This window comes from Silurus meridionalis, chromosome 3 (assembly GCF_014805685.1).
Source record: "Silurus meridionalis isolate SWU-2019-XX chromosome 3, ASM1480568v1, whole genome shotgun sequence".
Taxonomy (NCBI): Eukaryota; Metazoa; Chordata; class Actinopteri; order Siluriformes; family Siluridae; genus Silurus; species Silurus meridionalis.
Genome location: NC_060886.1, coordinates 24,035,080 through 24,055,607, shown reverse-complemented (window position 1 = coordinate 24,055,607; position 20,528 = coordinate 24,035,080). Strand labels below are relative to the sequence as shown.

General features: G+C 40.4%; 1 protein-coding gene across 1 annotated transcript in view; it reads right to left on the bottom strand.

Annotated features, from left to right (window-relative positions):
- The window catches only part of trpm2 (transient receptor potential cation channel, subfamily M, member 2), a 38,371-nt gene that overhangs the window by 2,336 nt on the left and 15,507 nt on the right, over positions 1-20,528 (bottom strand). Inside the window, exons 14-21 of the mRNA XM_046839525.1 lie at positions 17,745-17,877; positions 9,281-9,426; positions 9,008-9,120; positions 8,667-8,774; positions 4,030-4,255; positions 2,983-3,101; positions 2,717-2,855; positions 2,321-2,492 (exon numbers count right to left, since the gene is read on the bottom strand). Coding sequence (XP_046695481.1) covers positions 2,321-2,492; positions 2,717-2,855; positions 2,983-3,101; positions 4,030-4,255; positions 8,667-8,774; positions 9,008-9,120; positions 9,281-9,426; positions 17,745-17,877 — 1,156 coding nt within the window. The remainder of the gene's footprint in view (positions 1-2,320; positions 2,493-2,716; positions 2,856-2,982; positions 3,102-4,029; positions 4,256-8,666; positions 8,775-9,007; positions 9,121-9,280; positions 9,427-17,744; positions 17,878-20,528) is intronic.

Sequence of the window (20,528 nt, the reverse complement as noted above, 5' to 3'; positions counted from 1 at the left end):
AAAGTATAAAACGCACATGGAGTGAAGCCGGAACCAGCTTCTGTTTGTTCACGAAGCGCTCTGTGTGTATGTGTTGAATTCTCAAGAGGAGTGATTTTGATTCCAATAAGCATTTTCGGGGGTTGTGACCCGCACCATAGTTAAGGCACATAACTTAGGCGGCTTATGACCAGAAAGTCCCTCCATCCAGTAAGCTTTCTGACACCTGTCTCGCAACCTCCATGTTGCGGCCTCCCGTTCTTTCCCTACCTGTACACTGAGGTGTCATGGTTATAGACGGAGCCTTTCTGCCCACCCCTTCAGCCCCTTTTTGACTCTGATTTACAGATCCTGACATTACCCACAGAGTGCCTGCCTAATACGTCGGCGCTCGTGGGTAAGGCTTACGCCTCGACAGGTTAAGCCGCTGTGTCCCTGCACACCATGGCGGTTCTGCAGGCGTATCAGGCTGACCTGCTGCATGAGCTGGATGTGAGAGGTGCCCTGGGTGGCCAGATCACGAGCTCCACCGTACCGTGGACCTGGCTCTCAGAGCCACTAAAGAGACCGCTATGGCCAATGGCTGGTCTATGGTGCCCTCATCTCGGCAGAGAGGCACCTCTGGCTCACCGTCTCGGAAATGTCCGACAGGGATAGGGCCGTGCTGCTGGACACCCCACTCACTCATTATCCAAGATGATTGGAGCATGAAGCAAGGGGCGGGTCTGAGGGCAAGAACATGTTTGAAACCAGTCCAAGGTAGAGAGCCGGGAAACTGAGTTTTAAAGGAAAAAAAGCGAAAAGAAGCGGGCGCTGTGACCGCAGTGGTGTTTGTGTGACTGGCTGACAAATATCCATAAACACAAGAACAATGCTAGGGTCAAAGCCAGAAACAGACATAAATTGAAGGTTTGATACTGCAGTGGAATACACTACACTGTAGTTCACTACACTCAGTGTAATGTATAATTTACAATTGAAGGTGTGGTGATGGTGCTATATGTGTGAGTCCTGGTGTATGTAATCAGTAATCATGTGACTATAAAGGGACAGTAAATGTGGTGTGTAAGTGTTGTAGTTGATGGTGTCCATGTTAGTAGGTGCAGGTGCATTGTGGAAACTAGAGTTTAGTGCAGATTCTGGTGTGAAATTAGCACTTTACTATGTATTAAGTGTAGAGCCCTGCTAAATTAGGGTCTTATAATTATTTGGTTTTTATTTTTTTTTACACAAAGAGTTAAAACTTGTTCATTTAAAAAAAAAACTGTTATAAAAAAAATTGTTGTTTAAAGAATAAGGTGTTTTCTGACTGACCTCTGAGGTCAAGGTCAGAGGTGAAAGGGGAGGGAGGAAGTGAAGTGTGAGAGAGAAGGACGACACGAGGAGTCCGGGAAAAAAAGAAAAAGGTGTGCTAATCGTGCGGTGCAGGTGTAAAGTCTGGGTTGTGGACTATATATAGGAACACTGAACAGAGAAAAGACTGTTTAGAAAAATAATTGTGGATGAAGTCAGGTACACGCGTTAATGTGAAGGACAAAGATGACACAGTTATCTTAATCACAGGACTACGTTAGCTTTATGTGAGTCGTACATTCTGCAAAGTCATAAAGTTTGACTGTACAAACGTTGTGGAACGATTTGCAACGCGAATGGTCATCTGCAGTGAGTGAACAACGGAGACAGTGAAGGCCGCGCGATTTTTCCGGGGAGACCGAGGACATGTGGTGGTCTATGCTGCATCTCTGCCTCGTTTACATCATCGGATGGATGATTCGCACAGTGCGTGTTCATGGATGAGCACCAGGGAAAACTGAATCGATTGAACGGATAATCCAAGTGTGTGCTTCGTGTACAAGTTTCACTGTTCCATTGGATTTCATGAGTACTAGCAACTGCACACACTTTCACATGAGCTCCAACGTAGCGCGCCAACCAGAGACTTAAATCCCAGCTGGGTACTATTTCTTTTGTGGGGTTTTCTTTTATTTTGTCTTCTTTACATTTGTTTCTGTTAATAAATGTTTGTTCATACAATATATTTTTAAGTTATTTCTGAGTGATAGAAGAGAATGTCTAAAAGAAACACTAAAGTCTGAAGCCTGAGGTTAATAACAGTATTTTGGAGTTACTTTGGTAGTAAACAAATTACACCAAGCAAATTTAGATGTGCCTCTCACGTGTAAAATTACCCTAGACATAGTTTGAGCCAGTGAATCAGTGAGAGGGCTACATAAGTAGGAGAATCTTTGAAATTCATCCTAATTTCCTAAAAAAAAAAAAAAAATCCTAATTGCTTTAGTAATAACTCTGTTGGAATAGAATTTGTAACTTTTTTACTTACTGTCCACATTATCAGGCATGTTTCCAAATATGATGAGGTAGGGCTCATAGACAGCACCACGTATAATCCAGTTAATTCGATCCTCATTTTCAACCAGGATGGCCTGCGTGGCCACTCCATATGCGACCACCCAAATACTAAGCAGGAACAAGAAGAAGATCATATCCATTATCTACAGAGAAAAAATAAAGAACAAATACATTAAACATCTCACCATGTATGTGTCCATAAATTTAAGTTTTATTTATGGACACATACATACACAAGTACATCAGTTAATAACTCCTTTTATATGAAAATCGGACGAGCAAACTTTTGCATCTGGATTAACCAGCTTCATCTACATCTGGGTTTCTGCTGTGGAATTATTCATTTAGTGTGTTCTGTTATTCTTACCATTCTCCTGACTATGATTATCTTAGGTCCTAAGGTCTTGCTGATGGTGAAGATAGCCATCAGGCGCAAACTGAAGATGATGAAGTCGATACAGAGGATGATTTTTCCCACATAAAACACTGTACTTGAAGCCTGAAGCCTGGTGAAAAACAAAGGGTCTTATTAAGTATCAACTCCGCTTAAGGCTATGAGCTGATATGAACACTTCGGAAAAAAATAAATAATTAAATTAATATGGAATTTACTTTAGTGTTTAAGAAGCTAACCTGCAAGCCAAGGCGGTGACGAAAAGCAATATTGACAACATGTCCAAAATGTTCCATGAGTCTTTAATATACATATTCACTTTCTTCCAAAGAGTAAATCCATTAAAATCATAGAAAATCTAAGAAGAAGGAGACATGAAAACACGTTAGTCATGATAAATGAAGATGCTCTGAGTGGTTTTACTGAGTATAAAAGAGGCACACTACTCCAAACAGTAAACAAAGTCATAATCCAGGGACAGGCAAAGTTCATGCAAGTTACAAATCACATCAAAAGGGCAGAACAAAGGAAGATTAGTGATAGTGATAGGTTATTGGGATGTGTGGTCCCTGGTGGCCATATTTGCAGTTCATGTTGTGTTCTGAGGAGCAGAATTGTCAGAGACTGTCAAAGATTGCCTGACATCTCCATAAATACTTAAGTGTGCATTCATTAGTCCAATCAATAGTTTCTTTATTCTGGTGGCTGTACATCCTATACTGGAAACACCCAAAGGCAGATAAAAAGACAATAGCAAAGATTCCACTCAATTGCAATGCATAAAATATGCCCAAACTACTTGCCATGGCTACTGGTACCTTATTTTACTTTCAATAATTTACTCAATTATAGGGACTTCGAAGCACTTTTGTTCATCTCTCTGGATAAGGGCGTCTTCCAAATGCCGTAAATGTAAATGCTACTCAGATAGAAAAATGCTCTTCAACCCATCGCACTGTATACCGTTGGAAGATGGTATAAGCAGAGGTCTTTTGATATAAATATCAAACAAGATACAAATTGTTGTGTATAATAATGCTTACACTGATATCTGGTTGTTTGATTTGTATATGTTTCAGTTCTGCATAGATATTTTAAAGTAATCCAAAGATTTCACATCTTTCAGTATTATTAGTTTCTATGTGGAAGAATGGCAGATATAATCTTATAGGCATATAATGTAATCATATATTTGACATTCTGCTGGGATTTAATAAAGTAATATTATGAATGTTGAACAAACATATATATGCATTATTTGATTCAAAGCTCCGTGTCCTTCTTACCTGTCTGACCTCCTCAAGCATGAGAGAAGCAAACCAGACATACAGGAACAATTCCTTCCAAGATGGCATTGGCTGAAAGTCTGTTATCAACACCAGAGCGAAGAGGAACAGGAATCCAAAATAAGACAGGATGTTCCAGTAGAACTTCACCTGAGGGCAGGTGTACAGACCCAGTAATCTCATCCAGCAGTTTAGTGAATGCACAGAGCTCGTGTCAGCCTGGTTACTAGTTGGAGAATAACAATCTTTTCTTAAAATAACAGAAATATGCATTTTTAGGCAAATAATAAAATGTTTTTCCATTTTGTTGCTGATTAATGTATAAAAACATACATATATAAATGATATGCCTTTACAGTATTTCACAAAAGTAAGTACACTCCTTACATTTCAGCAACCATTTTAGTATATCTTCTCAAGGGACAATACTGTAGAAATTAAACTTGTAGATATTTTAGAGTAGCCAATGTGCAGCTTGTAAAGCAGTACAGATTTACTATCCTCTAAAAATACCTCAACATACAGCCATAAATTCTCCTTTATTCTTCACTCCTACATAATGACACCACAAAGCCGCTGGTTGTTAGACACATGGTGTTTCTCCACCTTCCGCTTGAGGATGCCCAACATGTGCTCAAAAAAAATACTTGGCCACTCCATCATCTTCACCTTCAGATTCCTCAGCAAGGCAGTTTTCATCTTGGCGGAAAACTGTTGTTCAGCCTAGTTTCTGAAGGGAGGGCATCATGTTTTGCTTCAGAATGTCACAGTACATGTTGGAATCCATGTTTCCCTCACAGCTCCCCAGTGTAAAAATGGACAGATCTCTTCATAAGGTTAGACCCTGAGAACTGACATGCAACTTTATTAACTTTATAACAAAATCTGAGTGGAGGATCTCTTTAATCTGAGGAGAGAAAGCCATTTGTTCAGATGACCTTTCACCCATCCTTGATCCTTATCTTTGGTTAAATTTGGTCTTTAGGTCACCTCCTGTCCCAAGAAAGGGTTTGCAAAACCTTTATTACTTGTCAGGGTTTCGGAGAGATGGAAAACAGAAACGGAAGTAGTGAAATGGAGGTTTTAATGACGGAGCATAAAATCCATTAAACAAATGAACAAATATGAAGATTATCCACACAAGAAGTCCTGGAATGTTCTCCCACATAAGCAAGTAGAACGAACAGTGAGTAAGTGAAAGTGAAGGGTTTATATAGGGCTGCGTGGTTAATAAGCCTCAGGTGTGTGATAAAGCCGGGAGCTTTACAGAAAGGGGCAGCTTGACAGCCACCGAAGGGGGCATGGCAGGTGGATTCCTGACATTAGCCCAACCCCCACCCCCTTAAGGTGCAGCACCTGGCGCACCAGACCCACATACGCCTGGTGGGCCAGGGCACTTGGAGAAGGGCCTCGCTATCCGTCCAGGGTCGAAGGGGAGGCGATTATAATTGCCGCAGAACCAGGGAAGGCCAAGAGGGACCCGAGGTGGAGCGAAATCCACGGTAGAGAGCTGGAACCAAACGATGCCTACTCTGGAGACCTGGGACAAAACAACGCCCTTAGCGGAGGTCCGGAATAGAGCGCAGTCCATCGCGGAGGCCAGGAACGGAGCACAGTCCTGGGCGGAGACCAGAGGCTGAGCGACGTCCTCGGCGAAGACCGGCGGCAGTCAACGGAGACTGGAGGCGGAGAGACGCTGCTGGCAAAAAACAGGGGCGGCGCGATGCCAACTGCGGAGGTCTGAAGTGGAGCGACGCCCACCACGGAGGACTGGAGCAGAACGACATCCATCACGAAGGTCTGGAGCAGAGCGATGTCTACCCTGGAGACCTGGAACAGAGCGACACCCTCGGCAGAAACTGGAGACTAAGCGATTTTCTTCGTGGAGGTCTGGAGTGGAGGGGTGCCCACCACGGAGGTCAGGAGCGGACTGATTTCCCCCCACAAAGGCCCGGGGCGGAGCTACGTCTACCATGGAAACCTGGATTGGCATGATGTCCTTGGCCTTTAGCGGAGACCAGAGACGAAGAGACGCCTTCAGCAGAGACCGAAGGCGGAGAGACGCCTTCAGTGGAGGACAGGGACCAAGCTGCACCCCCAGCGGAGTCCAGAGGCCAAGCGACCTTTACGGTGGAGACGAGAGGCCGAGCGACGTCCTCTCTGGTGATCAGGGGTGGAGTGACGCCCACTGTGGAGGTCTGGAGCGGAGAGACGCCCACCCGAAGGACTGGAGCAGAGTGATGTCCACCATGGAGACCCGGAACGGAGCGACACCCTTAGTATAGATCTGGAACCAGGGGTGCCCACCACGGGGGTCAGGAGCGGAGCTACGTCCGCAGCAGATTTTGGAGACCGAGCAACACTCTCTGCGGTAATCGGGAGCAGAACGACGCCCTCGGTGGAGTTCAGAGACCAAGTGATGCTTTCAGTGGAGACCGGGACCTTGGTGGTGTCCAGAGACTGAGCAATGCCCTTTGCGGGGCTCATAGGCACGATGTCACCTTCTGAGGAGCTCTCGGGCGACATATAACCTTCTGAGGCAAAACGTCGCCATCGGAGGATCTTAGAGGCGAGACATCGCCATCGGAGGAGCTCAGAGGCGAGACGTCGCCATCGGAGGAGCTCAGAGGCAAGACGTCGCCTTCAGGAGAGCTCCCAGGCCTGGCGGTGGTACGATGTACCTGTCGCAACCAGGCGGCGGTACGACATCCTCTTCGCACGCTCGTGGAAACTCTGGGGCGGCGCATCCACAGGAACCCGGAACAGGGTGGCGCACTTGTGGAAACCCTGGAGCGGATCGAAACACTCATGGAAACCCTGGAGCGCAGCAGAGCGCTCGTGGAAACTCTGGGGTGGAGCGGCCTGCCCGTAGCAGTCTGAGATGGAGCGGAAGCGCGCGTCAAAACTCTGGAGCGGAGCACTCGCAAGCGCTTGCTTGTTCTAGCGCCAGCGCGAAAGAATCGCGAGGAGCGGCAGCGAGCTTCCGGGTGTAATCCGAAGCGGAGCTCGATTGCCCCTTCATCGCGGCAGATAGAAAACCTCCCCTTGTCCCGGTAGGTCTTGCTGCGACCGATCAGGTCACGCGGTGACCACAGTGATAACCTGATCATGTTTTTAAAGGTCCGTTGAAACAAGTGACGAGTGAAAGTGAAGGGTTTATATAGGGCTGCATGGTTAATGAGCCTCAGGTGTGTGTGATGAAGCTGGGAGCTTCAGAGAAAGCGGCAGCATGACAGCCACCAAAGAAGGCGTGGCAGGTGGATTCCTGACAGTATGGGTATTTGAGGTAATTTGGTGAAACACTCAGGGAAGCATTCTGTTGTCACTTCCTACACAGTCTCTGTGTGTCTTTATTTCCAGGTACAGTGACTCTTTAACAATTCTTCTGTAAACTTGTAAATCTATGACCAGGATAGCACATACAGAAGGTTTATGAACGGATGGAGCATAGAGTACAATGTCTGGGACTTTCTGATTTATCCTCTGACTAAGATTCAGACTGGCGAGTTTGTGTCCTTTAGCATGTGTAGTGGCTCTTACTGACTTAGCAAGTTATGACAAAGTGACTAAATCATTTATTCTTTATGCATGAGCAAGCATTGAGCAGCCTACTTAAAGAATATTAGCTTACCGGTTTATACTCCGACTAAGATTTGGACTGGCCAATTTGCATCCATGAGCAGGTATAGTTAGCCAAGCACAAGGCTCTAAGCGATTCTGGGTCCATGATATATGATTAATTAAATAAACGGAATGCTTAGAATTATCTATGAAAATTAAAGAACAACCAATAAGGTGATCATTGATTCAAGTTAAATCTTTATTAGAAATTGAAATTAGATTAGAGGTTAAAAATTTGTTTCATATTACAAATTGCAATCAATTTTAGTAATCTTTTACAACAGCACGAGGAAGACTAACACGCAGCACACCCTACACCAGTACCAGCAGCACTCACGCAGCCCCAGAACATGATGCTAGCACCACCATGCTTGACTGTAGGCAAGACACTTTGTGTTCCTCACCAGGGTGTCACCACACATGCCAAACACCATCTTCAGCTTCAAAAGAGGCTTCCTTCTGGGAAGATGGCCATGTAAACCGACTTGTTACAGTTTGTGGCATATGGTCTGAGCACTGACAAGCGGACATTTTGTATGTGATGCCTTTAAAGAAATGCTGGCAGCACTCATGCATCTATTTTCCGAAGCTAGCTAATGCACCTAATGCACAGCACAAGGACTCAACTTCTTTGAGTGACCCTGGCGAAGCCTGTTCCGAGTGGAACCCGTCTTGCAAACCTCTGTATGTCCCTGGCTACTGTAATGTAACTGTAATTGTACTGTTTCAGGGTGTTACAAATCTTCTTATAGCATAGGCCATCTTTGTGGAGAGTAACAATTCTAATACAAGATACAAATTTCTTTGGAACAGACAAAAACAAACATGATGTAAAGGACATGTGTCTTTGCATGGTTAAACGACATACAGCTGTTATCACTTGGTGCTTACAGGATGTACTTACTTACAGTACAGAGTGTACTCACTTTTGTTGCCAGCTATTTTTACAATAATGGTTTAACAATATTGTTAAACTACTTAAAGACCAAGACATAATCGAAGACAAAAGACATTACCTGAAGCTAGGTTTGTTCTTGCCATTAAACGGCGTCCCATTCACTGAATCCATAACCAGCTTCTCCTCTTCTGTCCTCTCTGCTTCCTTGCGGATGTCCTCATCACGCCTAAAAGGGACAAATAGACACACATCTTTACATTTATACTGTAATTATAATATAGGTGGCCTGATAATATCTATTATTCCAGTGCCTGACTTTCCTTCCTAGCCTTTCATGTACAAACACAAGGTTCTTATGAATAAGAAAATGTCACCCTAATTTTATAAGAAACATTGCAAGACAGGAACAAGACCAGGATGCATTGGTATACAGGTTTTTGTCAAATAATCTTCTGTTACCTATAGACCAGAAATCCGGTGTAAATCAGAGGAAAGAAAAACATGCAGAGCAGCAGCTTCCAATGTGGATTTTCCACTCCTAACTCTCCATACCAGATCTGAGTTAACAAAGCCTGAGAAAACAGGATTAATTTAAACACATTATATCCAATTATAATGTTTTTATATACTATATATATATATATATATATATATATATATATATATATATATATATATATATATATATATATATAAATATTTTTGTTTAGATTTTTAAGCCACACTGTTTACCTGGACCCCTGAGTGAGCTATGAAGGTTTTGTCTTGGGCTTCGAGAGCAAGGCATAGACTGGTTGTTCTACCCCATGATGGAGAGACACGGGTCAGCAACTTCTGTGCTCTCTGCTGGTCATAGCGATAGCATTCATTGAACACCCCTGAGATGAGAACATTTCAGTGAGTTTGAGACAGAGGTGGGAAGAGTACTCAAGAATATTCTACTAAAGTAAAAGTACAATTACTAAGATTAAATTTTACATACATACAAGTAAAATTACTTGTCTGTTAGTTTATTTAAGTAAAAATAATAAGTAACTTATTTAATATTTACTTTGAGTAAAAGTGGGGGATTAAAAAAAGCCTCAAAATGTCTATTAAAACTCTTGAGATTTGACATTGAGGCACACATGCACAGCTCACACTGCGTGAGCCAATCAGCACCCAATAGACAAGGAATGCAAAACTGCACCATCTGACAATTCTTCTGTAAAAGGATAAAAGAAAGCGGTGAAAATAAATGTTTTATTCCCTGAAGGCAAGTATGTCTTTGTTTTGTCTCTGGGCAGCCTCTTGTGGGTCAACATTTTGAGTCAGCCAAATTGTTATAAATAGCAAAGAGATACCCAACCATTTATTCATGCGCTTTCGAGCGGGACTTACCAAAGGAATAAATGCCACATCAGTCAAAATATGAGCTAAGTGTGCTAGTCAGGAGGAAGATGACCCTCCCGACCCAACCCTCAGCAACAGGCTGGAGGTCAGTTCCTGTCTCCTGCCACCCCTCCAAGGCAGTATAGTACCAGTCATCCTGAACTAGCACCACACCTCCTGCTATGGGTTTAGTCCTTCGAAACAACATTTTGACCTGTACCAGCTCCACGTCATAAATATCAACGAGAGCAACAGGCCAAAGACAAGTCGCAAAGACCTCCACAGCGAAAAACTACAGCATATGATATAATGAATAGAATTTTCCTTTTATTATATGCCACAAGGAGGTAATAGATTAGAGGTGTATTACGCTCACAGAAAGGACCCCTTAAATCCTCTATACTGGGACCCTAATGACCCTGCCTGGCAATTCTGCATGCCATGCTGGTTACTTATTCACTTATTTCCTTTTGAACAAGACCTGACATCTGACCTGAGATCTGGGTTCCGGAAGTTTGCCCATCTGCATTTTGTCCATCCCTTCACTTAAGGATTTTGCAGAATGGCTGGAGTTTGAAATTGTAGTTCAAGAGGACACTACAGAGTTTGCAAGCAATCAATAGAGAGGGCCCTTGACACAAACAAGAGTATCAGAGACTCTAAGCCAGACCTGGGCAAACTACAGCCCACGGGCCACATCCGGCCCTTTGTACGTCCCTGTCCGCATGAGGCCAATCATAAATTATAGGGATGCACCGAAAATTCGGCCGAAATACTTAAATCACCGAAACAACACGGCCGAAACACAATTGCAATGACACAATTAAAAAGCGCAGCCAGCACACGGTTATCTGGATAAAAGCCAACATGTCTGTGGACTTATTTCAATATCTCGGAGAAAGACCCACGGATAGCAATTTGCAAAACATGCAATGCTGAAATTTCAAGAGGTTTCTCAAAGAGTTTCTCCAATTCGGGTTTCATTTATCACCTAAAATCCAACCATCCCGATTGCCATTCTAAATATAAGAAGAATGCGGCACAGAAAAGTAAAATCAATCCGAGCACATCTGTAGCGGACGTTTTTGAAAAGGCAAGAAAGTTTTCCAGTGATGGTGCCAAGGCAAAAGGCATAACACAAAATTTATTAAAGGTAAAGCCATGTGCTTAATCTGTGTTAAAGGATAATAATTTGAATCGCCACTACACGACCAAGCAAGAGGATAAATACAGAAATCTGTCTAATGAAATGCGGGAGTCTGATGCATTGCTAGCAAAACTGCAAACCCAAAAGGACCTTTTACGAAACTTCACACCCCCAGAGATTCCTGTCAGGACAAGTTATGTCATTTCTCACAAAATCGCCAAAAAAAGTAAGGCGTTATCTGACGGAGAGTTTATTAAGGAATGCTTATTGGACTCTTATAATTGTTTTTGTTTTCTTATTTAACCCTTTACATCACAATTTCACACTGCCTAATATAAATATTTACAGAATAGTTTTATTTTTCCGATTATCAGTACCAGCTATTCAAAATATATAATTATATAATTAATAGTGCATTTTACAATGGAAGAAAGTTTAGCAGAATTAAGTTCAAGTTATCGTTGGTGTGGCCCTCTGACACAATTCAGGTTTCTCATGTGGCCCCTTGTAAAAAATTAATTAAAACCACCACAATCTTTCAGGATATTAAAAAGACAACTATGAATATGTTTCTCCTAAATCATAAGCCATCTACCAGATGGACGGTTCTACTTAAGATCAGTAAATTGATTTCTGCAAAATGGGAATATGGGAAAATGAACACCTCTCTTAGGGGTTTCGTTCTCTCAAGACTGACCTCCGGTGTTTAGAGCCAGGGTGGTGCCCTGACACGGCTCTAGAGACGAGAGACTCCTGACTCCCACCAAGGAGGGAGCTTGTTGGAGCTGGCCATGCCCTGAAGCACATTTCATAGCAGGGTTAACGAGCCAGGTGCCCGAGTGGGCCAGGGGTAAATGGGCACCGAGAAGAGTGGTGCTACATGCCCTCTGGTCATTCCCCATAGTGCTTTTTGGCTGTAGCCCTCTTTCTGGAGATGACAGTCCTCAGACTGGGCCAAAGCCCCATGAGGGGACAGTCCCTGCACAGGGGAAGAGCGTGTCATGACACTCTGTCTCTGCACTTGTCAGTAGGAAGTGCTGGGTTGAGGTTGGGGCTGTGCACACCTTCCCCACCAGCCTTCCCCACCAGCGCCAAGGTAGTGCGCAGGTTCTTGGTGGGTTGTGTGGGGGGCGAAGAAAATGCCACACCCAGAGCGTTTCATGAACAAACAGAAGCTTAAGCCGTTAAAAAAAGCTGATGTTAAAAAAAGACGTTAAAAAAAGCTGATGTTTACATCAAACCCTATGTTTACACGTACAGTATTCATTTTTGTTATTTTTATACGGACAACACACACACACACACACCCACACGTGTGTGTGTGTGTGCTAAATGCTTCTGTACCTCTTTCCAAAACACTTGGAAACACTTATTGGGGTCTTGAGTATTTGTTCGAATAATTATAAGCTCCGAGGGATTGTATGCTGATCCAATAGAGATCAATTCCTGACCAGTGCAAAACAGACATTTTCGAAAGTGTGACATGTATATATAGGTTATGTTAATTGCTAAAATCTTCATTGTTTTATTTGCAACAGCTAAGCCTTTATGTAATGTAATGCCATATCTGTGTAATCAATAAGTGTCTGGTTAGAGTGAGCAATTTTAAACAATACTCACTTAACTATCTGTGGGTAAGTTTGTAGATCAAATCAGTTATATCTTATGATGGCCCAAAACTATAAATAAGTGGTCATAACAGTGGTTTTAACCAGACTTAAGATCCTTTAGGTCAGTGGTCCCCAACCCCCAGGCTGCGGATAGGCACCGGTCCGTGGGTAAATTTTTACTGGGCCGCACAGAAAGTATACATATCTTACATATTTTAGTTTTATTTATTATCTGATTTTGAACAATGTTTTATTTTGGATAATTACCGGATTCTCTCCACCACATCTGTCAATGACTCACTCTTGATGCATGTCAAGATGCTTCCCTCGGTCACATGTTTTACCTACATCGGTTACCTTTTAAAAAGGGCTGCTCCGGCCGGTAACACATAATATATTGCTGCTAAATTGAAACCCCCAAGCTAGGTAAATAAACAAAAAACAACACTGTTGACTTTCATGTTTATTATTATATTTAGAAAATGGCAGTTTTTATGCTGGTCATATAATTTTTTGTTGTATTTATCCACCACACCTTAAAGACGGTTGTCTGACATTAAACCGGTCCGTGGCATAAAAAAAGTTGGGGACCACTGCTCTAGGTGATGACTGCAGTACAATATCTAATCCTGTTTATTATAAGTAAATAGAAAACAGGCCACTTTTATTTTATGGTATTCGTTTTCGTTTTCAGTATATGTGTTCTGTAATCTTTACTATTGTTGTTGAAGTTGATGAATTTTTAGTGATAACTAAAAGGGTGCACTGATGGAGACAGTTTTAGACATGGCATTTCAGTTCAAGAACATAAACACACTATATGTATATGTATATATATATATATATATATATATATATATATATATATATATATATATATATATACAGTGTGTATTGTGACTGTTAGTGGTATTTATTATTTTATCTCAATTTTAATGGCAAGTAATTAATTGAAGTGAATCTGATGAAGAAAAATCTGATGTGTGTATATTTCACTATACCGATGGCTTGTTTCTCATAGTAATTTGCATGTTCTCTCATTGATCCAGCGTCTTCTCCATTATCTCCTCCCTCCTGGGCAAGCTTCTTCAAAATTTTACTGGCAGCCAGAGCAGCAGCAATGCAATCATTGCACTGTAGACAGACATGCACACACAAACTCTTTAATTGTATATAACACTTTTAAACTGATTGGTGTCTTTGTGTGTGCTTAAGTCTATAGGTATATAGTATGCTTCCTTACTGGTCAACAAGCTCTACAACCCCAAATCCAAAAAACAATGTGCAAAATGTAAATAAAAACACAATGCAATAATTAGCAAATGTCATAAATCCATTTTGTATTCACAATAAAACAAAAAACATTGAAAGTTTTAAATGAGAATACGTATACCAATTTAAGGATAAAATAATATCATTTTGAATTTGATGGCTGCAACAGGTCTCAAATAATATTGGAACAGGGACAATGTGTACCACTGTGCAGCATCATGTCTTCTGTCTGTTTACATCTGGGAACTAAGGAGACTAGTTGCTAAAGATTTGGGAAAGGTATGTGTCTGATACAGCATTTTAGCTGCTCAACAGTTCTGGGTGTTCTTTGTTGTGTTTTTCATTTTATGAGGTACCAAAAGATTTTAAATGGTAAAGACTGCAGGCAGGCAATTCAGCACTCCTCTACCACTAACTCATGCTATTGTAATAGATGGAGTAATTTTTACAAGGGGCCACATGAGAAACCTGAATTGTGTCAGAGAGCCACACCAACGATAACTTTAACTTAATTCTGCTCAACTTTCTTCCATTGTAAAATTATATATTTTGAATAGCTGGTACTGATAATCGGAAAAATAAAACTATTCTGTAAATAGTTATATTAGGCAGTGTGAAATTGTGATGTATAGGTCAAATAAGAAAACAAAAACAATTTTAAGAGTCCAATAAGCATTCCTTAATAAACTCTCTGTCAAATAACGCCGATGTTTTCTGCCGATTTTGTGAGAAATTACATAACTTGTCCTGACGGCTGCATCTCTGGGGGTGTGAAGTTTCATATTTAGAATGGCAATCGGGATGGTTGAATTTCAGGTGATATATTAAACATTTACATTTTTTACATTTGTGGCATTTAGCAGACGCCCTTATACAGAGCAACGCACAAAAGTGCTTTGAGTCTCTAGTAATGAATAAATCTACCCTGGTACGCAAGATTACAAACTTAATATAAATATAACTCAAATTCTACAAACTTGGAAAGTGCTAATGTAGGTATTTCAAACCCGACATGGAGAAACTCTTTGCAGATACAAACCCTCTTGAAATTTTAGCATTGCATGTTTTGCAAATTGCTATCCGTGGGTCTTTCTCCGAGATATTGAAATAAGTCCACACCGCAGACATGTTGGCTTTTATCCAGATAACTGTGTGCTGGCTGCGCTTTTTAATTGTGGCATTACAATTGTGTTTCGGTGATTTAAGTATTTCGGCCGAATTTTCGGTGCATCCCTATAATTTATGATTGGCCTCATGCGGGCCGGTCAGGGACGTACAAAGGGCCGGATGTGGCCCACGGGACGTAGTTTGCCCAGGTCTGCTCTACTATTTAAACATGTTGCAACAACAAATTCAAAATGACCTTATTTCTTCCTTAAAACGGTATATTTCCTTAGTTTAAGCATTTGACATGTTTTCTATGTTCTACTGTGAATAAAATATTAGTTTATGAGATTTGCAAATCATTGCATTATGTTTTGATTAACATTTTACACTGTGTCGCAACTATTTTGGATTTGGGGTTGTTTTGTACATCTAGTCAAGTATTTACAAATGTTAGTAAAGAGAAGGCAAAGGAGTGACATTTACTGTTATGGTGCATACTGTTACTGTACTTAAGTAGCTCTTTTCGCATATCTGTACTTTACTGAAGTGTTTCCACATGGGGAGACTATTACTTTCACTTCACTACATTTTAAAGTTAAATATATTTGTAATCTTTGTAAACATTTTACTCAACTACACTGCAAAATCAGTCTTTCCTTTTGATTTATGAGTGGATAAAACCACCAATCAGCATGGACGGTTCTACTTAAGATCAGTAAATTGATTTCTGCAAAATGGGAATATGGGAAAATGAACACCTCTCTTAGGGGTTTCGTTCTCTCAAGACTGACCTCCGGTGTTTAGAGCCAGGGTGGTGCCCTGACACGGCTCTAGAGACGAGACTCCTGACTCCCACCAAGGAGGAGCTTGTTGGAGCTGGCCATGCCCTGAAGCACATTTCATAGCAGGGTTAACGAGCCAGGTGCCCGAGTGGGCCAGGGGTAAATGGGCACCGAGAAGAGTGGTGCTACATGCCCTCTGGTCATTCCCCATAGTGCTTTTTGGCTGTAGCCCTCTTTCTGGAGATGACAGTCCTCAGACTGGGCCAAAGCCCCATGAGGGGACAGTCCCTGCACAGGGAAGAGCGTGTCATGACACTCTGTCTCTGCACTTGTCAGTAGGAAGTGCTGGGTTGAGGTTGGGGCTGTGCACACCTTCCCCACCAGCCTTCCCCACCAGCGCCAAGGTAGTGCGCAGGTTCTTGGTGGGTTGTGTGGGGCGAAGAAAATGCCACACCCAGAGCGTTTCATGAACAAACAGAAGCTTAAGCCGTTAAAAAAAGCTGATGTTAAAAAAGACGTTAAAAAGCTGATGTTTACATCAAACCCTATGTTTACACGTACAGTATTCATTTTGTTATTTTTATACGGACAACACACACACACACACACACCCACACGTGTGTGTGTGTGTGTGCCTAAATGCTTCTGTACCTCTTTCCAAAAACACTTGGAAACACTTATTGGGGTCTTGAGTATTTGTTCGAATAATTATAAGCTCCGAGGATTGTATGCTGATCCAATAGAGATCAATTCCTGACCAGTGCAAAACAGACATTTTCGAAAGTGTGACATGTATATATAGGTTATGTTAATTGCTAAAATCTTCATTGTTTTATTTGCAACAGCTAAGCCTTTATGTAATGTAATGCCATATCTGTGTAATCAATAAGTGTCTGGTTAGAGTGAGCAATTTTAAACAATACCACTTAACTATCTGTGGGTAAGTTTGTAGATCAAATCAGTTATATCTTATGATGGCCCAAAACTATAAATAAGTGGTCATAACAGTGGTTTTAACCAGACTTAAGATCCTTTAGGTCAGTGGTCCCCAACCCCAGGCTGCGGATAGGCACCGGTCCGTGGGTAAATTTTACTGGGCCGCACAGAAAGTATACATATCTTACATATTTTAGTTTTATTTATTATCTGATTTTGAACAATGTTTTATTTTGGATAATTACCGGATTCTCTCCACCACATCTGTCAATGACTCACTCTTGATGCATGTCAAGATGCTTCCTCGGTCACATGTTTTACCTACATCGGTTACCTTTAAAAGGGCTGCTCCGGCCGGTAACACATAATATATTGCTGCTAAATTGAAACCCCCAAGCTAGGTAAATAAACAAAAAACAACACTGTTGACTTTCATGTTTATTATTATATTTAGAAAATGGCAGTTTTATGCTGGTCATATAATTTTTGTTGTATTTATCCACCACACCTTAAAGACGGTTGTCTGACATTAAACCGGTCCGTGGCATAAAAAAAGTTGGGGACCACTGCTCTAGGTGATGACTGCAGTACAATATCTAATCCTGTTTATTATAAGTAAATAGAAAACAGGCCACTTTTATTTTATGGTATTCGTTTTCGTTTTCAGTATATGTGTTCTGTAATCTTTACTATTGTTGTTGAAGTTGATGAATTTTTTAGTGATAACTAAAAGGGTGCACTGATGGAGACAGTTTTAGACATGGCATTTCAGTTCAAGAACATAAACACACTATATGTATATGTATATATATATATATATATATATATATATATATATATATATATATATATATACAGTGTGTATTGTGACTGTTAGTGGTATTTATTATTTTATCTCAATTTTAATGGCAAGTAATTAATTGAAGTGAATCTGATGAAGAAAAATCTGATGTGTGTATATTTCACTATACCGATGGCTTGTTTCTCATAGTAATTTGCATGTTCTCTCATTGATCCAGCGTCTTCTCCATTATCTCCTCCCTCCTGGGCAAGCTTCTTCAAAATTTTACTGGCAGCCAGAGCAGCAGCAATGCAATCATTGCACTGTAGACAGACATGCACACACAAACTCTTTAATTGTATATAACACTTTTTAAACTGATTGGTGTCTTTGTGTGTGCTTAAGTCTATAGGTATATAGTATGCTTCCTTACTGGTCAACAAGCTCTACAACCCCAAATCCAAAAAACAATGTGCAAAATGTAAATAAAAACACAATGCAATAATTAGCAAATGTCATAAATCCATTTTGTATTCACAATAAAACAAAAAACATTGAAAGTTTTAAATGAGAATACGTATACCAATTTAAGGATAAAATAATATCATTTTGAATTTGATGGCTGCAACAGGTCTCAAATAATATTGGAACAGGGACAATGTGTACCACTGTGCAGCATCATGTCTTCTGTCTGTTTACATCTGGGAACTAAGGAGACTAGTTGCTAAAGATTTGGGAAAGGTATGTGTCTGATACAGCATTTTAGCTGCTCAACAGTTCTGGGTGTTCTTTGTTGTGTTTTTCATTTTATGAGGTACCAAAAGATTTTAAATGGTAAAAGACTGCAGGCAGGCAATTCAGCACTCCTCTACCACTAACTCATGCTATTGTAATAGATGGAGTAATTTTTACAAGGGGCCACATGAGAAACCTGAATTGTGTCAGAGAGCCACACCAACGATAACTTTAACTTAATTCTGCTCAACTTTCTTCCATTGTAAAATTATATATTTTGAATAGCTGGTACTGATAATCGGAAAAATAAAACTATTCTGTAAATAGTTATATTAGGCAGTGTGAAATTGTGATGTATAGGTCAAATAAGAAAACAAAAACAATTTTAAGAGTCCAATAAGCATTCCTTAATAAACTCTCTGTCAAATAACGCCGATGTTTTCTGCCGATTTTGTGAGAAATTACATAACTTGTCCTGACGGCTGCATCTCTGGGGGTGTGAAGTTTCATATTTAGAATGGCAATCGAGATGGTTGAATTTCAGGTGATAAATTAAACATTTACATTTTTTACATTTGTGGCATTTAGCAGACGCCCTTATACAGAGCGACGTACAAAAGTGCTTTGAGTCTCTAGTAATGAATAAATCTACCCTGGTACGCAAGATTACAAACTTAATATAAATATAACTCAAATTCTACAAACTTGAAAGTGCTAATGTAGGTATTTCAAACCCGACATGGAGAAACTCTTTGCAGATACAAACCCTCTTGAAATTTTAGCATTGCATGTTTTGCAAATTGCTATCCGTGGGTCTTTCTCCGAGATATTGAAATAAGTCCACACCGCAGACATGTTGGCTTTTATCCAGATAAGTGTGTGCTGGCTGCGCTTTTTAATTGTGGCATTACAATTGTGTTTCGTGATTTAAGTATTTCGCCGAATTTTCGGTGCATCCTATAATTTATGATTGGCCTCATGCGGGCCGGTCAGGGACGCATAAAGGGCCGGATGTGGCCCACGGGACGTAGTTTGCCCAGGTCTGCTCTACTATTTAAACATGTTGCAACAACAAATTCAAAATGACCTTATTTCTTCCTTAAAACGGTATATTTCCTTAGTTTAAGCATTTGACATGTTTTCTATGTTCTACTGTGAATAAAATATTAGTTTATGAGATTTGCAAATCATTGCATTATGTTTTGATTAACATTTTACACTGTGTCGCAACTATTTTGGATTTGGGGTTGTTTTGTACATCTAGTCAAGTATTTACAAATGTTAGTAAAGAGAAGGCAAAGGAGTGACATTTACTGTTATGGTGCATACTGTTACTGTACTTAAGTAGCTCTTTTCGCATATCTGTACTTTACTGAAGTGTTTCCACATGGGGAGACTATTACTTTCACTTCACTACATTTTAAAGTTAAATATATTTGTAATCTTTGTAAACATTTTACTCAACTACACTGCAAAATCAGTCTTTCCTTTTGATTTATGAGTGGATAAAAACCACCAATCAGCATAGAGCATGCATTCTGTTTTGAACTTGTTTAAATGCTGATCTACTGATCTACTGATCTACTTAGCATGACAATACAGTTCAGTCAGTTCAACAGCAAGCAAAAATCTTTTAAAATAATAAATAATGGACCTGAATCTAACTTGCCACAACATCTGTGGCCTTATTTGGTGATTTTTTGAAGTAGTTAAAAAATTACTTAAAACTCCTTTTTTTTTTTTTGAAGTAGATAAAAAAAGATTTTGGGCTTAGGATAATTTTTATAGAATTCAATCAGTGTTTGACTCATTAATATCATTCTATTAATAGATTGGTGTGCTAAGAGTAACATTACAGTCTTTTCACATAAACTGAGTTGATTATGTGACATAAATGATAATAGGACTTTATAGCCACAATAAGTCATAGTACATAGTAAAGGCAAATTCTTTTGTACTTTTGCTCAAATAAAGGTTTAAAGGGAGCACTTTTACTGGAGTGATATTTTACCTTATGTAACATAACCTAATTGTTTTTTGTACATCATCCACCACTAATTCACTGTATAGAATATTCAAATGTTAAAATGCGGTTAGGAAGAATACTTGCCTTGTCATCACCAAACTTGAAATAGTAAATAATGTCTATGACCACAGTTTTAACAAATTTGGCAACAATTACAGGAAGCTTTTAAAATCTGAATCTTTTCACTAGAGCTGTAATTTAACTTTTTATCAT